This window comes from Pyrus communis, chromosome 2 (genome assembly GCF_041283825.1).
Source record: "Pyrus communis isolate YQ-2024b chromosome 2, ASM4128382v1, whole genome shotgun sequence".
Taxonomy (NCBI): domain Eukaryota; kingdom Viridiplantae; phylum Streptophyta; class Magnoliopsida; order Rosales; family Rosaceae; genus Pyrus; species Pyrus communis.
The window spans coordinates 81,297-104,369 of NC_142566.1; the positions used below are offsets into that span (position 1 = coordinate 81,297).

Sequence of the window (23,073 nt, forward strand, 5' to 3'; positions counted from 1 at the left end):
CTTTATTTTTATACCCACGTCAACTTTTTCGATGATCGAGAGGAACGCTATTACTTATAGTTACACAAATACAATGACCACGTGATTTTCAAAAGGAAAGTAGGAAACAAAAACATTGCAAAAAAACACACACAAATTAAACCACTTGAGTACGAATTGTTTGTCAGCTGGAAGTCTGCAACGATTCTCTGATCGTATTGCCTTAGTGATATTGGACGGTGGACCGACAGAAGAGCTAGGCAGGCCCTTGCCAGCCATTGGGTCAGCAAAGCGAGGAGAAGGAGGCTCCACCTTTTGCTTTATGAGCTACCAACTAGCAGTGGTCCACTCGCATTTCCTTCATTCTATGGCTTTTGATGACTTTCTTTTCAACATTCTTTTCTCTATACCTTCAAATCCTAACATTCTTTAACAACACCACGCACGCAGTAATCTCTCTCTCTCTCTCTCTCTCTCTCTCTCTCTGCAAACAATGGTATTGAATTTCGACCATCACATAGATAGGAAGAGAGAGATAGATAGATAGATCGATCAATCTTGATTCCTGACAGAAATGGTAATGAAGCTTACTTTCTCATGATATTTCTTCATCTTCTTGTTCCATGTATGTGTGTGTGTATATATATATATTCACTGGCATTCACTAATGAAATAAATATTATCTTTCTTGAATTGCTGTATGATTTGAATCAGGGAACTCCGATAAACATCATAGTTGGATCACATGTTTGGGCAGAGGATTCAGAGGCTGCGTGGATTGATGCCCAAGTCAAAGAAATTCATGGCAGAGATGCCACCATTATTACCACAAACGGGAAGACTGTAAGCTACTATGACATCACCTCCCACATTAAATATTATTGGTTCCTTCAGTAATCACTTTCTTTGATTGATGACGAATTTCAAACCATATATATACTATGAGAAGTGCAGTACTACCATGCATCTAGAGTTTCTCTTTAGGCACTTTTATTCTTATACATACATACATACATACATACATACTAAAAGAGTAGCACGCAAGAAAAATCAAGTAAAAACGATCAGAACAAGAAGAAAAATGAATGGATTAGAAGGGAGAAGTTTCCTTCAATATGCCTTGAATTTACATGGTTCTCCACTCCAATCCAATCCTCTATACCAAATGAGGCCAAAGTAGATGAAGTTTAACAATTCAAGTCACTCTCTCATAAACAGTTACCAGATGCCTGCATAGTTAGACAAAAGTGGGTTGAATTGTTAGCATTTTAAAGCATTAAGTGGTAGTGTGAAAAAGTTGAAGATATGTGTTCTTTAATGAAATTCACCCCACATTTCAGGGGTGTATTTTTAAGCCTTCGCCATATTATGAATTTGATGAACATACAACACAAACAATCAACCATAGACATAGCAATCAACCGCTGAGAAAACAACCAACCAGACCACACAAAGCAATATATATACAACAACAAGAACGCAAGGATTTATACGGTTCACCAATGTGCCTGCATCCTCCACCTGAAATGGTTCCCTAGAAGAATAAGAACAACTTTGGTTTACAGGAAAACCCCCAGGGTCCCACTGCCTTCTATATAATTAAGACAATGTTTTATCCTGCCAGACAGACCGAATTCTAATTTATAATTGATGCCTCAAGTGCACTTTCTTAAGAGCTATGAATTGTATATAACTAATGGTGGCATTGAGTTCACTTTCAGATGGTTACAGACATGTCCAGTATGTACCCAAAAGACACAGAAGCACCACCAGCAGGCGTTGACGACATGACTAAGTTGGCTTACCTCCATGAGCCGGGAGTCCTGCATAACTTAGCCTGTCGGTTTTCTATCAATGAGATATATGTGAGTCAAGTTACCGCATGAACATATAGGAGATATGCATTGAATTTATTTAGCAATGAGTTTGAAATAAGCAGATAACATGGATGTAAAAAGTAGTTGCCTGACAGTCAGTGATATGATATAACCAGACTTACACTGGGAACATCCTAATAGCGGTGAATCCATTCCGGAGACTACCACACTTGTATGACACCCACATGATGGAGCAGTACAAAGGAACTGCTTTTGGGGAGCTAAGTCCACACCTTTTTGCTGTTGCAGACACTTGTTACAGGTATATAATTATAATAAGCCCTGAAAACTACACTAGCTAATTGTCATGGTTTCCATCATGTCATCTCAGACACCCTGACCATGCACACTTAATTGATAGTACTTAGCTATTGATAAAAAAAAATATAGTACGTTCAATAGCAAGTTCCATTCGGTGCAACAGGGCAATGATCAATGAACAAGGAAGCCAGTCAATTCTGGTCAGTGGGGAGAGTGGTGCTGGTAAAACAGAGACAACAAAAATGCTCATGAGATATCTTGCCTTCATGGGAGGCAGATCAGGAACAGAAGGGAGAACAGTGGAACAACAGGTCTTAGAGGTCAGTTTAAGTATTTTCTCTATTCCATTTGCAACCCTGCTTCTCCTCTTTTCTTTTCTTTTTTCTTTCCAACAACGTCAAATGGAGCGAGAGTGAGACTGGTTATATACTGATATTCCATTCATGTTGGGAACGTATCTACTAGGAAAAGATTTGAGTTTCCTAAATCGTTATATATGCTATTATGCAACTACATTGTGAAGTGTAAATATTTCCACTTCTTCAGTCCAACCCAGTCTTGGAGGCATTCGGGAACGCCAAAACTGTGAAAAACAACAATTCGAGGTGAAATAATATTTGTTACCTCTTTCTTGATTAGATCAATTTCTTTCATATGTATCTTTTGTTTTCTCTTGCCATACTGCTTTCCCCATTTCTATTCAAGCTAATTATAAATCATGATGCTTGTATCAGTCGCTTCGGTAAATTTGTAGAGATCCAATTTGATAAGCATTGGAAAATCTCTGGAGCTGCTATTCGTACATATCTTCTTGAAAGATCACGTGTTTGCCAAGTCTCTGACCCAGAGAGAAACTACCATTGCTTTTACATGCTTTGTGCGGCACCAGCAGAGGTGTGTGTGACTGTGACATTATATTTTCTGATTGTTAATCCAAATCAATCTTACATATTCCTACAAAAGATAAACTTTATCAACGGTTCACATGAACAGTGGTTCAGTGCAAAATGATTTGGCTTAGTCGCATCCAGTTTACAATATATTGGAGGAAATCCTGAGTTCGAATCTCATGGACTAGCTACGATTGTAAAGTAATTGACAAAACACAAATGTTATCCAGATGGGAAAACAGCTCTCATTTGATCATCACAAAAATTATAATTAAAGTAATGTTTATCACCATTAGAGAACTAAATGAATTCTGATTTGGCTGATTTTTTTTTAAGGATAGTCTTCGAGAAATCCTTTTGTTTCTTTCTTCACAAAAGAGGGATTGCTCTTAAGAAGCTCTCTCTATCTCTATCTATATGTTTTTCTTCATGGCAGAGAAATGTTATTCTTAATACAGGATGTGAGGAGGTACAAGCTAGGAGACGCGAGAACTTTCCACTATCTTAATCAATCCTCCTGCTATGAAGTTGCAAATGTAGATGACGCAAGAGAGTATTTGGAGACCAGAAATGCTATGGATGTTGTCGGGATCAGCCAGGAAGAGCAGGTATATAGTGACCCTAGCAAGTCGCATGGCTTGTATCAATACAACAACTGCAGACAATTAATGATCTTTCCTCTATCCAATATCTATAAATTAATTATAGTAATCAATCCTTCTCTAGGATGCCATATTCCGAGTGGTTGCTGCAATCCTCCATCTTGGGAACATTGACTTCATCAAAGGGGACGAAGTTGATTCTTCCAAGTTAAAAGATGATAAATCATGCTATCACCTCCAAACTTCTGCAGAGCTACTCATGTTAGAACTTAATTTGATCAATTTGGAAAGACCTAAATGTTTTTTATGATGTCTTCCAACATGGTTATTTTTTTATTTTTTATTTTAGGTGTGATAACAAGTCTTTGGAAGACTCGCTTTGCAGGCGTGTAATAGTGACTCCTGATGGCAACATTACAAAACCTCTTGATCCAGACTCAGCTACATTAAGTCGTGATGCCCTGGCGAAGACTGTCTACTCCAGACTGTTCGATTGGTAAGAAGAAATAGACTTATCCATTGTATTTATTTACCTCTCTATTACATAAAGATTTACTACAGCTAGCTATTGGTTCCTAATCTATGGCAGGATTGTGGATAAGATAAACAATTCAATTGGTCAGGATCCAAACTCATCAAGCTTAATAGGAGTCCTTGATATTTATGGCTTCGAAAGCTTCAAGATCAACAGGTACATACATATATAATCATGGTAGAAAAAGAAAGGAAAAGCTTAACAGAAGAAACAATTATACTGAGTAAATATAAAACTGTTTTACAATTTACATTCATTAATTTGGACATAATAAGGACCTAATATAATGCTTCATTTGGTAGTTTTGAGCAGCTATGTATCAACCTAACAAATGAAAAGCTGCAACAACATTTTAATCAGGTACAGGCATTTCTAGATACAGTTTTAGACTTTAAACCTAGTCCGACTGAGATTATTTTATATATGATAAGCATCTTCCACTGTAGCATGTGTTCAAGATGGAGCAAGAAGAGTACACAAAGGATGAAATAAACTGGAGCTACGTAGAATTTGTAGATAACCAGGATGTTTTGGATCTTATCGAGAGGGTACTAATTTTTAATACAGCTCTGTATGTAAACGCAGCAAAGTTTTTATCCTTGAAATTGTTGTAACAGTATGTCCTTCTTGCAGAAGCCTGGGGGCATAATTGCCCTTCTCGATGAAGCATGGTATGTAATCTTCATACTCGTTACACCTCTGATATATTATTGCACACTTACCACATATAATCTACCTAATAATATGGTTATCTATATCGTTAAGTCTCATCTGATTAATCATAATACTACTCAGCAGGGTGTTACATGATAACTCAAATAATAAATATATATTTGAACTCGTTCCCTGTTCCTATAAAAATCAAAGAAAAGCTAAAATCTTTTATAAGAAAATTGTTGAATAAAGATCATGAATGATCGCTGCTAAGTTAGTGCATATACGAACACGTAATTCATTTCACATATATGCAGTATGTTTCCCAAGTCAACGCATGAGACATTTGCACAGAAGATGTATCAGACATATAAAGGACACAAGCGATTTAAAAAGCCAAAACTTGCTCGAACAGACTTCACAGTTAACCACTATGCTGGAGATGTAAGAACATTCTTGAACACCTAGCAAGCATAATGAAAATTATTATTTTGGATTTGCTTCATGTAGATATGTCAACAGGTGACATACCAAACAGACCATTTTCTTGATAAAAACAAGGATTACGTAGTGGCAGAACATCAAGCTCTTTTGAATGCCTCGAACTGCTCATTTGTCGCAAATCTATTCCCTCCACTGCCTGAGGAGACTTCAAAACAATCCAAGTTTTCTTCCATAGGCACCCGTTTCAAGGTAATCCAGATTTTCATAGATGCTTTTACTTGAGTCTGAAAATCTGAATTGAAATTGACACGATGCAGCAACAACTGCAAGCTTTAATGGAGACACTTAGCACAACAGAACCACATTATATCAGATGTGTTAAGCCAAATACAGTTTTGAAGCCTGGAATTTTTGAGAATGCCAACGTATTAAACCAGTTGAGGTGTGGGGTGAGTAAAGTCTAACTCTGCTCATCAAGACTGTAATTCTTCTTTTTTTTTTTTTTTCGATTGTTTGAATTTATTTATAAAAAATAAACAATACAGACAGAATGAGAAATGTGTGTTCCAACTTCCAATGGTACTTGTACAGGGTGTGCTGGAGGCTATTAGGATTAGTTGTGCTGGATATCCAACAAAAAGAACATTTGATGACTTCCTCGACCGCTTTGGAATGTTGGCTCGTGATATTATGGACGGGTTGGTACATATAAATTTCCAGCAATCGCTCTGTTTGCTCTTATTTATCTATTTCTCAGTTGCACCTGCATTGAACCTCAAAGTCAAGAGTGGGATTATAGGCTAATACGGTGTCAGAGCTCTAGCTTCAGGACGTTATCTCATTTCTCATTCCCCACTTATTTCCTGTGCAGATCTGATGAAAAATCAGCATGCATTGCCATCTGTGACAGGATGGGACTGAAGGGATACCAGGTTGGTTTAGACATCAAACTTATATGCGGTTCACCAAATACAACACATTATTTTGTTTGTGTTATGCAAAAATTCATCACCATCTCCGACGATTATTACAGATTGGAAAATCAAAGGTTTTTCTTAGAGCTGGTCAGATGGCTGAATTAGATGCACGCAGAACTGAAGTTTTGGTTAATTCTGCCAGATGCATTCAAAGGCAAATCAGAACACATCTAACCAGAAGGGAGTTCACTGCCCTGCGAAGGGCTGCTATTCACTTGCAGAAACATTGGAGAGGTAATATGTTGTTCCTACTACCATAGTACGGTGCATGGCATCTGGAAGTAATGATAGAATGAAATATTCTAAGGTTGGAACGACTTGGTTTTTCTCTCTCCTCTTCTTCAAACAGGACAACTTGCGCGCAAGTTGTATGAAAAAATAAGACAGGAAGCTGCTTCAATCCGTATACAAAAACATCTACGTGCTCACAAAGCCAGAATATCCTACACAAAATTGCAGGCAGCAGCAGTTGCCATCCAAACCGGGTTACGAACTATGGCGGCCCAAAATGATCATCAAAACAGGAGAAGAACCAAGGCTGCAAAAATTATTCAGGTCATAAATGCTCTGGATGGGACAATCTACCGAAACTTTAGCTATGCATACAGAGAATTTCGGTATCTTTGGATTAATTAGAAAAGTAAAAGTAAATGGTAGAGTACGTAACTAAATGCATTTTAAGAATGTCGAGTGGTTCTCTTTTCCATATTTACTAAGAGGCAAGAACTTGATAGATAACTTTCCTATATTGTAACGATAAGAAGAATAATATTATTGAGTTGTGCAGAAAATAACAGATCTCTATAATGATTTACTTATAGAGTGAACTAAACCTACAAAGTTTTCCGAGAAATCATACAAGGAATGCTACAAAACAATTTATTTTCCGAGAAATCATTCTGTAACTTTAAGCTGATAATTTTGAATAATCTACCAAATTTTCTTCTGACAGACTATTTGGCGAAGATTTGAAGCTCTTTCTGAATATAAACACCAGAAAAAGGCGAGTCTAACTCTTCAATGTCTCTGGAGAGCAAGGGTAGCAAGGAAGGAGCTTAGGAAGCTTAGGATGGTGAGCTGTACTATCCACCTATATTTAGTATTGAACTATTTCAATAAAATTAATAAACTGGGAAGAATAAAAATGGTTCCCCGATGCAGGCTGCGAGAGAAACCGGAGCGCTTAAGGCAGCTAAGGACATGCTGGAGAAGCGTGTCGAAGAGCTAACATGGCGACTGGAATTTGAAAAGCACTTGAGGGTATACGTCATATTTCTGTACTGCATTAATATTTTGCTACATCATATTTTGGTAATGCTAGCTATTTGGTGGTATGATAAATAACAATATTGTTACTCCAGTCATGTTGATTCTGAAATTTAACAGTGAAGGGGTGGTTGGAGGAATGTCAAACCTTGATGCATGGATTTCGTTCATACATAAGCAAGTTGATACACGTAATTTACAAACAACTTGTTGCAGATTGATCTTGATGAAACTAAAGGAAAAGAGATTGCAAAGTTGCAACATTGTTTGCATGAAATGCAAAGGCAAATAGATGAAGCCCATGCAGCAATCATCCATGAGAAAGAAGCAGCAAAGTTAGCCATTGAACAAGCTCCCCCGGTCATCAAAGAGGTGGCAGTTGTGGATAACACCAAACTAGAAATACTGGAAAGCCACAATGAGGAACTACAGGTAATACCTTACAACTTCAATTCCTATGATGCTTTTCTAATTGATTGAATGATAAAATAAAATTACAAATACAAATGTTCAGCAATCTAATTTTGGATGAATGAAAATTAAGTTTTATTACACCACTACATCTTGCAAAAACTACATAAGCGAAATACTGAATTGGAACCGTGCGGAGTAACGTATGTCAGTAATGCTCCGGATACAAACAAATCCATCTTTTTTTATTTATTCATTTTTAGAAACCTTGGTGGTACGAGGGACTGGCACTGGAATTGAAACCCTGACCAGTTCAAGGAAAATTAATAATGATACATGGAATGTTAAGGTGATCACAAGAGATTGCAGCCGGATTCTAAATGAAGTGTATATGTAAATACTACATGTGCATGTGGGTACGTACGTGCACATCTGTTATATTCATAACTGATATTGGATACCGGATGTTAGGGTGAGCTAAGTGATCTGAAGAAGAAACTTGAAGAATTTGAAGAAAATCACTCTCAAATTGAAGAAGAAAGGAAAGCAAGGCATAAGGAGGCAGACGAAGCACGGCTGAAATCAGTGCACATTCAGGAGACTATTGAAAGGTAATCCTGTATATTTGCTCTTCTATTTTTGTCGTAAAGCTGAGTAATTTCTTGAATGTCTCTATCAATATAAACTGTGGTTGACAAACTTTTTTTTTTCCTTAATCAGGTTACAGTTGAACTTGTCAAGTCTTGAATCTGAAAATCAGGTGCTACGCCAACAGGCTCTTGTTCCATCAGCAAATGAGGAGCTCTCAGAAGAACTGAGAATGTAAGAATGTGCAATCTATTAAAGATTTTCACCTTGTGGATAGGTAGAATCTTATAATCTATAGTTTTTACTATCTTATGATTGGCCTAGTTTTCTGCAAATGAAAAAAAAAGTTAAAGTGGTTGCTCCATCGAATATGAACCATTAACCTTTACAAGAAGCATACTCATAGTCAACTGGAAATTTTGAAGCATTTAGTGAGTCGATAATCAACTGAAAAATACTTTATCAAAGTTATAAAGATATACATTGAGTACAATTCTTATATTTTTTTCGTGTTTATCCAGCTTGAAGAGTAAGATGAAAGAATTGGAATCAGATAATAAATTACTTCACAGCAAGGCTGTAGTCGTGGAGCAAAAAGCTAATCCAGAGAGGGTTCAGCCACTAGTAAAGGCATAGTTCTTTATATCACCTTTTTCTTCATTCATCGCTTTTTTTTGGAAAAATTCTTATTGTGAATGATTTTCTTTGATAGTACAGAGTTTTGAGAATGGCAATGGGAAAGTGGAAGAGCTTTGGACCAAATATTACCAAATTTCCTGAATAATAATAGGATAAGTTAATTATTATCTGTACAAAATTACTCAATCTAATGATGCAAAAATTCTTTCAGGAGCAAGATCCTGTTGTGTCCCACCTTACTAGACAAAGATCCCTCACGGATAGGCAGCAGGTATTTAGAAAGTTCAGAATAAGAGAAAAGCTTGAAAAGAAGTAAAAAGAAGATGATTTGTTATTCCATAACTTAATAGAAGTATATTTTCGTGAACTATAAACAGGAAAATCTTGATGTGCTTGTTAAGTGTCTTGTGGAAGACAGACAATTTGACAAGAAGAGGCCTGTCGCTGCCTGTATTATTTACAAAGCACTTGTTCAGTGGAGAGCCTTCGAAGCAGAGAAAACAAACATATTTGATAGGATTATTCACAAAATTCGGTCTGTGGTAGAGGTAATAGCCTTCATTCTTCAACCAACATATATACATATACATTAAACATGATCAACTTGATATATATACACTATTTGATCAAAGTGAAATGTGAAATGTTTTTTAAGAGTCAGAACAATATCAATGATCTGGCATATTGGCTTTCAACAACTTGTACCCTCGTATTTCTTGTACAAAGTACACTCAAGGCAACCAGTGCAACTGATTCAGCTTCACATCGTAACCGAACTTCTCCTGCTACCATATTTGGTAGAAATAGAACAGCACATGTAAGCTTTCACATACAGATATATTTTTTAGGGTATTGAAAAGTGACAACCATGTGACACGGTAAATACGGTTCCAGGGTTTTCATTCATCTTCCATTACTATGGGAGTTTCAAGTGGCTACAGTGGAATGGCTGGAAAGCCCAACGGGAAGTTAAAAGTGCAGGCCAAGTACCCAGCATTATTATTCAAGCAACATCTAACTGCATTTGTCGAGAAAATTTATGGGACCATCCGTGACATTCTAAAGAAAGAGATTAGCCCATTCTTGAATTTGTGCATTCAGGTGAGCATATATATATATATATATATAATTAATTAATTAACCCACAATATTACATGACAGACCAAGATTGCCCCGTGAAATAAATAAATTCTGATATACATCAACAGGCACCGAGATCTACAAGGGCCAAGTCAATGAGAGGCTCGTCCAAAACTATACATTTAAATATAAGAGCAAAACAATCGGCACTGAACATGCACTGGCAAAGCACTGTCAACAAGTTAGATCATGCCTTAGATATTTTGTCTATGAATCATGTAAGCTTAAATTTAATTTTTAAAATACTTTTGTTCATATATTGTCTGTATCAACTAATTAACTGCTGCTACTTCAGGTCTCTCCCATGATCGCAAGGAAAATGTTTACTCAAGTTTTCTCATTCATCAATGTCCAGCTCTTTAACAGGTTATAAACTTTAACAACAGTTTGATACCCACTTAATACTTCAAACAATTGAATAGGATAAAAGTTTAGCAACTCCTAATAAATTTACCAAATCCTTTCTCTCGCAGCTTATTGCTTCGTCGTGAGTGCTGCTCATTTAGCAATGGAGAATTTCTGAAAGCAGGTTTGCTTAAATTGGAACAGTGGTGTCTCAAAGTAACAGATCAGGCACGAAAACTGTCTATGGTGTTACAAATGCTAACGAATTAACCGAGGAAATGAGAAAAGTTATTTACTCGTAAAGTTTTCTACTTTTACAGTTTGCTGGATCGTCCTGGGATGAGCTTCAACACATAAGGCAGGCTGTAGGATTTTTGGTTCGTTTCTTTACCTTATGTCACCAAGCGAATATTCCTCTGTTATTTTCTTATGTATTACCCAGAATAATTCGTAATGCTTTATGCACATATAAGTATTCTTCATTTGACATAAGCAGGTTTTGCACCAAAAAACTCAGAAATCGGTGGATGAAATCACAAATGAATTGTGTCCGGTAACTCCACCTGTCTTTTCGTATGAACGAAATTTCTTTATCTTAGTTCTTATCTTATTTACTTGTTATTTTTAGTACTCAATAGGAGACTATTTTTTCTTGAAGTTTTTTTCCTTCTCTTGACAAACTTTTGCAAAGTTACTTCAGAAAGAAAATAAGGTATGATATGAATTAATTCCAATAGCAATCGATTAAGGGCTTATTAATTTTGAGATGTTCACTTCATTATCAGATACTCAGCATCCCTCAAATATATCGCATTGGAACAATGTTCTGGGACGACAGATATGGAGCCCAGGGATTATCTGCAGACGTGAGTGTAACTAATTCTGCATCATTGTTTGCTAAATTGGGTTGTCATGAGAGCGCATATATGCTAGAACTAAAGCGGAGTTATATAGATGTGTAAACTGTATCCCATTTTTTTCTCCATCTGGGGATTTGTTTTGTTGCATCAGGTTATTGGACAAATGAGAGTTCTGATGGCGGAGGATTCAATCAACATGAACATGCTCAATAATTCCTTCCTGCTTGATGTTGATTCCAGGTAATATAATATTAGTCATTAACTTCTTAAAGATTTGAAGTATGGAATTCAGCCTCTACTTACACACAATCTCCAACACTACCAGACCCAAGTTACATACTAAAAATGGCTTGCATAATTGATTTGCAGCATACCTTTTTCAATGGAAGAAATGTGCACATCCTTCATTGATACCAGCCTATCTGATGTGGATCTACCGGCCATCATCCACCAAAGATCTGACTTCCACGTCCTGTTGCAACAAACAGATTGAGGCTACTTGAACTAATCAGTGCATGAGCATTCAGATAAATATGTATTGAATTTTTCCCTTCTATATTCACACCATCAACAATTGGAACAAACAAATTGAGGCTACTTTCGATTCTCCTAGAGTGAGTGCCCAAGCTCACTACACAAAAATGGTTGCAGATAACATATATCCTCCATTGTCTAAATTGCACCTTACCGTTGTTTTCGCCAGTGTCGTCTTTTGTTCATATATAATTACTTTTTTCTATAATTAGAGATTCGATCATGGACATGCATTTTCTTTTGTTTTATGTTTATGGTTCTCCGGGGAAAGAATGATTTATGTGCTGAACAAGGATGGGTTACCATGCCCTCCCTTGCTAGAGTTCCATGATTGAGTTGTAATATGTTTGTTAATGAATAGAGGAGAAATTTGAACCAGAAGATGAATTTGGTAGAGCAAATCGTTGTTGCTTCTACCTCTGTATTTCATTAATATGTTTTGTCCCAATACTGTTGGAAGACTATCGATTAAATAGACATTTATGCCTCTTGTGTGGAAGTTTGGATCTCAGCACACTTTTACGAACACGAACCAAGGCTTTGAACCTCCTTGCATGTCTTGAACTTTGAAGGTTGTTGGGTTAGATATGATATGTCTAATTGTCCCTTTTGTTTTTGCTTTCCAAGACTTGGGGCTGAGGTGATTGCCTTAGAGACCTAACTAGAATATTATGATCTATAAATGCTTGTATTTTCGTGTGTTTCTCTCTTCTCCAAAATGACTAAAATGCCTTTGAAAATCCCGAGCATATTCCAAACTGAATATCTCTTGATTTTCCTCTGTATCACAAAGATAATTATGAGATATTATGTCACATCTCAATCCCAAGATACATTCAAGATCGACACATGATGTCACCATATACCTGTTCATCTATTGTGTCTCACCTCCGAGACGTGACCAAAATACAAATCAAATGTCCAATAGTGCAATAACTTTTCTTTTATATCATGGGTGCATTTAACCTCTGTGTTAGACTGCCTACGCACCCGAAGCCTGGATCAAGTTTTTCATAGTTCATCCTTTTTGTTAAGCTCTAAAATTTCTCAAGGCATTCACTAAAAAAAAAACATAAAGCTTTAGTATCACTCAATGGAACTTAACGAGCATAGTTCACTAGATTCTATATCATGAACGTCAACCATTCAACAACCAGGGTTTTCATTCATCTTTCACCTATATTGCACTGTTTTCTAACAACAATTCCAAAATCACAACAAATAATTGAATCAATGAATCAAAGATGCATATTATTAATGTTTAATTAAGTTAATCAACCATTAAACTCATATATTGACATGTCCCGATCCCGATATTCCTCGAACACTAGGCTAGGCATGTGCTGGCCGACACCCCGAAGGTGACAAAAGCCATTTTTTAATGCAAATGTTGAGAACAAGGAATAAATAAGATTTCTAAATTTTAATAATAATGAATATGCATTTAAGGAACATGTTCAGAGCACACAACTAACTAGAACACTAAAAGAATTAATATAAAAATTGAATGAACAAGGAATGGGTCCTACACCGAAAGGACTCAAAGATGCCAATGAGAAAATGCCTTGACGCCGGGATCGTACGCCTCGAATCTAAATCCCGAGGGGGCGCAAAACTAACATGAGTGGACCAAGTTTATATATATATATATATATATATATATATATATATATATACATATAGATATATATATATATATACATATATATATATATATATATATATATACATATATATATATATATATATATATATATATATAATACAAAACAATTATCAACATACTAACCCCCATAGTTTTATGAAAACTAATAGCATAATATTTGATAGATTTTCCATAAACCCTAGTATGCCATAAAACCTTCATAAAACATATATCGTATATAGTGTGCTAACTAGTGGTATCAGTATCCCCTGAAGGCATATAGAACTCTTCCTTCAGAACACTTCCTTCACAAGTAACAAATGCTAGGAGGCTCCTACAGCACCCAACCTTCACCAGCCTCTCGATTTTTTCTTTAACCTTTTCTTTTATCTCTGTTGACATCCTCCTTAGAGCTTGCTTCACAGGCTTATACCCTTCCTTTATAGGCATTATGTGCTCTACTAAATCAGGGTCCAATCTAGGCATCTCTGTGTAATGCCATGCAAAGCAGTTTTTAAATTCATGCAAATGGTCTATTATTCTTGCTTGATCACCAGTTTCCAACAAGGCACTGAATTGTATTGGCCTTGGATCATCCTCAGTCCCTAAATTAATGGTTTCTAAGGGGTTTTATACTTCTGGTGCTGGGTTATCATGCTCTGTACACAAAAATTCAACTGACTTTGGACACTCGGGCACATCATCTGGCCAGTTCAAGTCATGAATACACTCAACCATGTGTATGGCTGCCTTTATCTCCTCTCCCAAAAACTATTCTTCTTCTCTGTCCTTGGTTCTCGAAACCTCTTTCTCCCACTCTGCTTCATCCTTAGTTGAGCTCTTTCTCACTTCTCTTATTTCCCTCCCATACACTGGCAGTCTGTTGATTAAGGACCTGACTGCAACTACTTGGTCATTTCTCCTCTATTCTGACATCATTGGTGTTAATGAGCTGGGACAATATGGGGCATGTCCCACTCCTCATTTGTGAGAAATAATCCTTGTTCAATAAGCTTTTGGGCCGTCACCTTAGTCAGGCAGCCATTCTCATCAACTTCTAAACACTGCAAGATTCCAATACTAGGGTTGTAGAAGTTTGCCTCTGCAACATTGGCTAAGGGGAGAAATGGTCGTGCCTCGACCTCCACAATTTCCTAAAATCCTGGTTCCTCAGCCCTTGCCTCGTGGTAAACAGCAACTTGTTGATGTAGGGGGGATGACACATATAGACTTTGGTGAATCCAATATGTGCTGAGTAAAACTTCATGAGTAGAACTATTATACACCACAAAGAAAGCTAGCATGATTTGCTTAGAACCCAAGTCAATCTCCAAGGGCAATATCCCATAAGTTTTAGTGATAGCTCCAAATAAACTAGAAACTATAAGATCAGTAGGGATAAGGTCTTCCTCACTTTTACACAGCTTCTTCATTTGGCTGAGGGGAAGTACATTGACTGCTGCTCCACTATCTATTAAGACTTTTTTGAAGGGTACTCACTCTAGATGAACAGTTACATATATGGGCTTAAGATGGTTAGCCAAGACTAAGCTTGGCCTATTGAACACCATTTGATCTTAATATATCCTTTTGGGCTCCTTTCATGTATCCTTAGGCAAGTTTGCCATGCTTGATCTCTCTTCCCCAACTTTTTCAACACTAACAAGTGCCATCATTGGCTCTGCTACCAAATAATCACCCTCTATCGTGGCAGGCTGATCTAGTTTGGTGTAGAACATAGCAGATAAGACATATGTCATGTTTACATGGAAATTGCTGGGTCTAGGTACCTCTTCTTTCTTTCCTCCAATCTAGTACACAAATTTATCTATCCAAGCCTGTGCATCTTTTGGCAACATTAATTCCGGCACTTCATCTTCTCTGGTTATACTAAAGTCATGTAGTCGCCTTGGGATTTCACACAGAGTATCAACCAAGAAAGGTGAAGGTATTCCTCTTTCAAGTGAAATGGTTCCAAAACAGATTGGTTCTGGACTCCATCTTAGTGTTGGCATCATCACTACATCCTCTTGTGCTCTCCTCAAGATACTATATTTCATTAGATGAGGGCTCGAAGGCATATGATCTCCTTCCTCTTTAGCTTTACTGGCTCTTTCTATTTCTTTTTTACTCTTCTATTGAAGTTATTTCCTCCTTCCTTAAGGGACCTTTTCAAACTTGACATTTTCTGAGGCCTCAGATGTGATAGGGACTTTTAACGAGTTCATGAGGGCTTTGTGCTTCCTTTGAACTCTTCTAATCATAGATGCCCTCATTTCCCTGACAGGTATTCCATCATTTCCAACTATGTACCACTTTTGGCCGAGTCGGGCTGAATCTTTCTTGGTGACTGGGGAGAATAGGTTCATTGTTCTTTCTTTCCATCCCCGCTTCATCCTGACATCATAGCTTGGCTGTGAGGGTCTTACATCCATCCACTTTGACATTTTGGCCTCTTTATCTTCCATCTCCTCAGAGGCTTCATAATTTCTAAAAACTTCGGATAAACCCTTGGGTTCTGAGTTTCCTCCAAACCTTTGGAAGATATTTCTGGAAGTCTCTTTCTCAGCTGCCCGCATGATACTTTTGCAAGCATCATGTTCTTCGTTTTCTCTTTTCTTGACCAAGTCATGGTTAATGAGTGCTTCGGTTGTTGGTACTTCTAACTCACACCCACACTACGTTTAATACATACCACTACTCCCTTGACTATGGCAGCATTGGGTCTGTCGTGCAACCCTCTAACTCATTCTGTAGGTCTAGCAGCTTGCTTTCTTTCTCCCTTCACCTCCCAAGTAGCCTTGGTTTTCCCTTTCTCAACCCAATTGAGGTTGATCATATTAATTGTGGCCTTTGGGAAATGATCCATGTCTATCATCATATTAGGTTGGGGTTTTTCCAGCAACAACTTCCCTTTAACTATGAGATCTTGGATCCAGTCCATAAACTGCACACAGTTGGCTATAAAGTGATTGAAGGTATAATGGAGTTTGCAATACTTCTTTCCTCTCAACTCTTATGGTTTGGGCATCTTTTTGGTGGCGTCGGGCAAGATTACTCTAGCCCGCACCAACTTCTCATAGATATCAGCTGCCTTGGTCAAATCAAAAGAATATGTCTGGTACTTAGGGGGCTTCATAGGCACAAATCCTCTATCATTCATCACCACTTTTTGGTCTTTAACTGGCTGGACCAAACCTTTCATTGTTAAAGGCTTGAAAATAGTGGTCATCTCGGCCGCACATATTTCAATTCCATCTCCTATGATGCTGTCATTTTCTCCTAACTCTGAGCCTTCAAACTCCAACTAGTGTATTGCAGCTTTGTTTTTGTAGAAAAAGGGTACCTTGGATGAATGATTTACTTGTTGCTCCTCCGCTGACAACTTCTCATACTTTGTAGCAGCTATTACCAACTCATGCAGATTATTAAACTGTACATCATAGAACTTCTTCCTCAATGGCAATCTCAGAGCTTTCTGAGCAATAGAAATAAGTTGAACATGGTTGATAGGGAATTGGCATCTCATCCTTGTCTTCCTAAACCTCATAATGAAGTCTTCTTTCGACTCATGTTCATATTGTTTTACCTCTACTAAATCATTGATAGTCATCTCGGGCTCTACCATATAAAATTGTACGCAGAAAGCCATCTCCATTTGCCCCCAGCTGGCAATGGAATTGGGAGGTAATAGAGAGTACCACTGAGATGCTAAGCTAACCAATGAGTTCCCAAACAACCATAACTTGTAGTTAGGATTGTCTTCAAATGCCACGCAGTAGTTGGAAAACTTGAAAATATGGTCTCTGGAAGACACATTACAGTCATCCCCACTAAAGGTTGAGAACACGGACACCTTGAAGTTCAAGGAAAAGGGGTTCTGCCAATCAATATACTTTGGATAGGGCTTCTGGTAGGTGATCCTGAACATCGAGCGAGCTTGTGGTTGGGCATTTTAGACCACCATTCTTCTCAGCTTGGCTAATGTATTTCTAAGTTGTTGATTAGCTGCATTGTTGTGTGGGTGTAAAGAGGTTCCCACTTTGGGCTACGCTCATTGCCCGAGAAAGCTTCTTTCTATGGTTCTGGCTGTCTCCACCTAGCCTCTCTTCCCTTATTAGCCAACAATGGTGGCCTATAAGGGGAAGGCTTGCCAACAGCTGTAGACATGCCTTTTCTACTGGACTCTCTAACTTGCTGAGTTATTCCAAGCTTCCTTCCTTCTAGCTCGATCTACCCCTACTATCTAGTGGGAATAGTAAAAGGTCGGGCATACTTGGATCCGAGATCTTTTCCTCTTCTGGCTGACTGGTTCCAGGCTCTTCCTTCTTTTTCCCCTATCCTTATTTTCCTCGAGCAAAGGAAATAAGGGGATTAGTGGCTCTTTCTCATGACTTTCCTTTCTCATCATCTCCCTAGCATAACCATCTATTGGGGTAGAGTACTCCAATTCTAATCTCCTCTGCAGACTCCCTGTTAATGAACAAAGTCTGCTGACCTCTGCTCTCTTCTCCAGAGAGATTTTCTCCATGCTTTTCAATACTTGCACCTTGGTAGCTTGCAAGTCTTCATTTGTAACTTTTCCGCCTGACTTCTCAGAAGAAGTTGGGTTCTAAAATAGTAAGACCTCGAAAGGTGGAGAAATCTTCCTGGTGATCTGTCATGTCTGATCTTGTTAGACAATGGGGTAGCCCGTACTCTGTGTTCCACCTGAAAGTTTGCTCATTCCTTCTTCTTCTTGGCATACAAGATTATGGGTCCTATTGGGCATTCCAAAACTATGTTCGAGGCAAGGATTTCCCTTCGCACAGCTCCTCGGAGGTGTTGGCACTTGGTGTGTTGTCGGGATGGTTCTTGCTTGGTGTGCTGCAAGATAAGTTAATAGTTAGTTTTGAAAGGTTCCTTTGTAGGGCCTTAGTTGTAGACCTTGAGGCTCATAATCCAAACTAACAAGGATCTTGGCATGCCATTGCTATCTCAATATAACAAATGTGATCTAAGTCGATTACTTTCGCCCCAAGTTACTTAAACTTCTTGTTATTAAAGGATTGTCATAGATAGGTTAAGTCTACATTAAGTTCTTTTACTTGCCTTGCAAACAAGGACTTTTAGTTCATAATCTTGTATTTGACATTACGAGGGGAGTTCAGGGCCCTTTTAACCATCTCCTCGAAACACTGTTTGTTCTTAATGGAACCATGTTTATTAAGCTAACCAAATTTGAATGCAAATGGGACTCTTAGGTAGAAAACAGTTGGAAATAACTTGAATATATGCTAAAAAGTACATGAAACGACAAATATACTAAATTAAAGTACAAACAAAGAGATTCGGGCAAGATTTCACCTTGTCAGGCAAGGTTAAACTTCTTGCAGCCACTTTTCTTTGAGTTTACAGAGGTTGTATGCTAAAAAGGATGGATGGTAAATAGGTTTTACACGAGGGAATCGATACTACAACACTAGGAAAGGTAGCAAAGCTTTTACACTAGACAAAAGATGACTTTTCTAAGAGAACTATTGTTTAAAATGACTGAATCTAGGCAAGTTTCAGTTTTTCTGGGTACAAACTGGCTTGAGTGTCCTTATCTCTGTTGTTTCTTTCCCCTTTTATAGGCGATTTGGCCTGACTGCTTTAGCTTTACTCTTGGTCGAGGGCTTTCAAGGGTAGTGAGTCATCTCTGATTTACACCTTTATGCCATCAGAAAGTGTTTTTTGGCTAGTAGTGAGCTGGTCTCTGTCACTTGTTACTTCAATCCTAAGCACATGACCTATGTTGCGGCTGAGACTTCCTTACTCCACCTTAGGCATCTTGGCTGTCACGTGACAGTGACGTAACCATGTGCACGGTGTGGAAGCAATAAAGATATAGAGAAATATGAGAAGATAAAAACCAACTACCAAAGTACTAACGTAAAATTAAGTGTGAAATACACAACCAGAGCATAAGTAGCCTAATTTCAATCCAGCCAGATAAGTACTAATTAAATAACACTCAAAGAGCCCAGGGGAGTGGATCCTCTAAGCCTTATATGTATATTCTCATCTCTACCTAGCACGAGGCTTTTTGGGAGCTCATTGGCTTTGGGTTCCATAGGAACTCTGAAATTAAACGAGTAGTGCGCAAGAGCAATCCTATGATGGGTGACCCATTGGGAAAGTTCTCGTGTGAGTTCCCAGAAACAAAACTGTGAGGGCGTGGTCGGGGCCCAAAGCGGACAATATCGTGCTACGATGGAGTCGAGCCCGGGTTGTGGTGGGAGCCAATCCTTGGCCGACGTCGGGCCCCTAAGGGGGGTGGATTGTAACATCCCACATCGCCCAGAGGAGTGGATCCTCTAAGCCTTATATGTATATTCTCATCTCTACCTAGCACGAGGCCTTTTGGGAGCTCACTGGCTTCAGGTTCCATAGAAACTCCGAAGTTAAGCAAGTAACACGCAAGAGCAATCCCATGATGGGTGACCCACTGGGAAAGTTCTCGTGTGAGTTCCCAGAAACAAAACCGTGAGGGTGTGGTCGAGGCCCAAAGCGGACAATATCGTGCTACGGTAGAGTCGAGCCCGGGTTGTGGTGGGAGCCAATCCCTGGCTAGATGTATGCTGACAAGGACGTCGAGCCCCTAAGGGGGGTGGATTGTAACATCTCACATCGCCCAGGGGAGTGGATCCTCTAAGCCTTATATGTATATTCTCATCTCTACCTAGTACGAGGCTTTTTGGGAGCTCACTGGCTTCGGGTTCCGTAGGAACTCCAAAGTTAAGCAAGTAGCGTGCGAGAGCAATCCCATGATGGGTGACCCATTGGGAAAGTTCTCGTGTGAATTCCCAGAAACAAAACCTTGAGGGCGTGGTCGGAGCCCAAAGAAGACAATATCGTGCTTCAGTGGAGTCGAACTCGAGTTGTGGTGGGGGCCTGGGCCAGGATGTGACACTTCTCGACTGGGCTTCGGACAAGTTTAAGTTGTTTTGGCGCCTTTGAGCTTTCCTTAATGCAAAGCCCAATGTTTAAATATCAACCCAAACAGTACCCCCTTTAATCATTATTAAGTCTGCAAACCAAGACATTAATAATGATTAAACATCAACCGCATGCTTTTACTCAGAACTTGCACCATTTAAATAGCCGTTTTCGAATAAACCTTTGCACTAACCCACGATTTCCAACGTTATCTAACTGCCCATTATATAACCTGCATTTAAATCTCTCAGCCAAATACCCTTAGCAATCCTTATTTTCCAACTTTCCAAAATTCCCAGATTTTCCAAAACTCTGTTGCCTTCTCATTTCTTCCTTGCTTTCTTCCCAAAATTTAACCAATGGCACCCAAAACTCGTCTTAGATATGAGTCCGGCAAAGGGATCGTCAACTTGCGCCGTCGACTTAACGACCTTCATCCCCCTCGGGCTAGCCTGAATTCCATAATTTTCTTTGAGGAATGAGGTGTCTACTTCCTGGGCCCGACCTAGACTGGCTGAGTCCTAATTGCGGTGGAGAGCAACATGCCCTCTGCTAGCTGGTTCACCCTAAACCCCTATTCTGCCAAGGCTGGCATCTCGGCCTCCAAATGGTCGAATCATTAAAGGGGTTTCCCATTAATGAAAGATGAATCTTGGACGCTATGGGTAAATGAGCTCAACCCTATCTAGAAGAAGAAGTGGATGGACAATGACATCTACAAGTTTATTATGCTCTCCAAGGTCATTGTCATTGCCAAGCCCGAGCTCCTAACCACAACTCTCTTATTTTGGAACAATTGGACAAATACATTTGATTTTAGAATAGGTCCCATATCTCCAACTGTCTTTGACATGGCTCAGGTCTTCTAGCTGAGACCCTCGGGCAGGTGTGTGGATATCATCCTTTTGCCGAACTACTGAAGACTCGGGCGCCTCTAAGTCAATTACTCATCTAAAGTACACTCCATCCACCTTCAAGAGCTATGGGACGTCCCTCGCGAGCTTCATCCCATTTGCAAAGAAGACATTCAGCCCGCCTTCCCCCACTACTAACAAGGATCAGGAGCACATGTATTTCCTCCTGTATTGGTTAAACAAACATGTGTTCCCAAACAAATCCAAATGAGTGAAGCTGGAATGGATCCTTTTGGTGGAAACCCTCCATTTCTTCGATGATGTGGCCACAGGGTTTTTCCTCCTCGCACACATCTACCACCTTCTGTATGAAATGACCAGAGGCGAACCCTTCGAGACCAATCTCAACGGGCCAACTTGGATGGTCCAATTATGGCTTCAATGGTACTTTGCTGAGTTCCGGGCGCCCAACCTAGAGTTCCCCGAAGGAGTGGCTTCAGTGAGTGTCTTGGCCGAGGCATCTCCCACCAACCATTCAATACTTGCTTTCCTATACTTCTTTAGAGTTTATCGGACTCGAGCAGACTTAGAGTGGGGTGCCTCCATGCTCAAGAGGTATCCATGGTTCTCCGACCAGATCTTCCAAGATGCTTTTGGAGAGGATGCCAGCAGCCTCTGCAAAGAGAAGCTTATCATTTACATCCAGCAGAGAGATCTGGCATGGGGAGTACGGAGTGACCGCACAGGCTACGAGCACAGGCCAGAGGTCTACCACCCCAATTTCTATGGTAGACAACTGGGATTTAGGCAGGCGATCCCAGTGCCATTATTCAACTCTATGCATTATGGAACCTATTATCGCTTCTGCTTTCCCTTGGAGGTAACGTTTTGGGCAGCTCGACGTATTTTAGAAGTGATGAGCAAAGTTGTCCACAAGCCCATAGCCCTTAACTTCGAGTGTACTCCAACCTTTGCCACTTGGTGGGAGGCCAAGTGGTTGAAGAAATATGAAGGGGACATCAGGGAGGCCCATGATCATCTTTTTGAGCAGCTCATCTTCAAATCCTATCCGAAGAAAGAAGAGTTTGAAAACTGGAAGAAGGTGATCCACCAGAAGAACCAGCTTCTTCTTATGGGTATCCTCTACTGCTCCTATTTTACTTCTCTTTGTGATACTTCCATAATCTATTGATCACTAATTCTTACTTTGGCTTTGCAGCCCAAGGCAACACTGAGGAAGTGGACGTCGGGCCACCAGAAGAAGCTGCAAACGCACTTGTCCTTCAAGCCGCTGCTGAGGCTGCAAGGCAAGGGCTGGGTCCAAGTACTTTGAAAGTTTATTTGGTTGTTTTAGACAAACGTACAAATCGAACACCATTATCCCGACACAAATAGTTTTACCCTACGACAGCGGAAGCAGATTCAGAGGTTGAATCCGTCTTGTCATATCTCTTCCTCCTCTATAAAAAACACATGTTTAAGTGGTAAAGCTGATCCTATTCCCGTTACAATAAAAGTTCTTCTCAATGAATTAATGGATAATATTGCTTGCTACTGCAGCTGAAAGCATGAAAGTCACCTACCCTGGTCTCAGTCTCAGTCTGAGTTTGAG

At 39.1% G+C, this 23,073-nt stretch overlaps 1 protein-coding gene across 2 annotated transcripts; it reads left to right on the forward strand.

Moving 5' to 3' along the window:
* The first annotated feature begins 416 nt into the window (after nucleotides 1-416).
* Nucleotides 417-12,383, forward strand: XIF (myosin-like protein XIF). Of its 2 annotated transcripts, XM_088679492.1 has the most exons (40): nucleotides 421-556; nucleotides 694-822; nucleotides 1,701-1,844; nucleotides 1,973-2,118; nucleotides 2,281-2,437; nucleotides 2,664-2,722; nucleotides 2,852-3,011; nucleotides 3,466-3,615; nucleotides 3,734-3,870; nucleotides 3,959-4,105; nucleotides 4,199-4,300; nucleotides 4,447-4,504; nucleotides 4,591-4,692; nucleotides 4,778-4,815; nucleotides 5,116-5,242; nucleotides 5,321-5,491; nucleotides 5,560-5,691; nucleotides 5,834-5,940; nucleotides 6,114-6,174; nucleotides 6,276-6,453; nucleotides 6,569-6,774; nucleotides 7,172-7,291; nucleotides 7,381-7,479; nucleotides 7,702-7,917; nucleotides 8,368-8,507; nucleotides 8,617-8,718; nucleotides 9,006-9,114; nucleotides 9,202-9,244; nucleotides 9,333-9,394; nucleotides 9,501-9,671; nucleotides 9,779-9,940; nucleotides 10,018-10,224; nucleotides 10,332-10,481; nucleotides 10,559-10,629; nucleotides 10,737-10,836; nucleotides 10,929-10,985; nucleotides 11,105-11,161; nucleotides 11,394-11,474; nucleotides 11,620-11,708; nucleotides 11,838-12,383. In XM_088679492.1, the coding sequence occupies exons 1-40, from the start codon at nucleotides 554-556 to the stop codon at nucleotides 11,959-11,961; spliced, it is 4,674 nt and encodes a 1,557-aa protein (XP_088535618.1). In that variant the 5' UTR covers nucleotides 421-553; the 3' UTR covers nucleotides 11,962-12,383. The 2 variants fall into 2 exon arrangements, with proteins under 2 accessions (XP_088535615.1, XP_088535618.1); XM_088679489.1 differs by lacking the exon at nucleotides 9,202-9,244 and having other exon boundaries at nucleotides 417-556; nucleotides 9,335-9,394.
* The last annotated feature ends 10,690 nt before the right edge of the window (nucleotides 12,384-23,073 follow it).

Coding starts and splice junctions, on each gene's coding strand:
- XIF (XM_088679492.1), top strand. Junction 6,175..6,275: donor TGGGACTGAAGGGATACCAG/GTTGGTTTAGAC, acceptor CGATTATTACAG/ATTGGAAAATCAAAGGTTTT. Junction 8,508..8,616: donor ATTCAGGAGACTATTGAAAG/GTAATCCTGTAT, acceptor TTCCTTAATCAG/GTTACAGTTGAACTTGTCAA.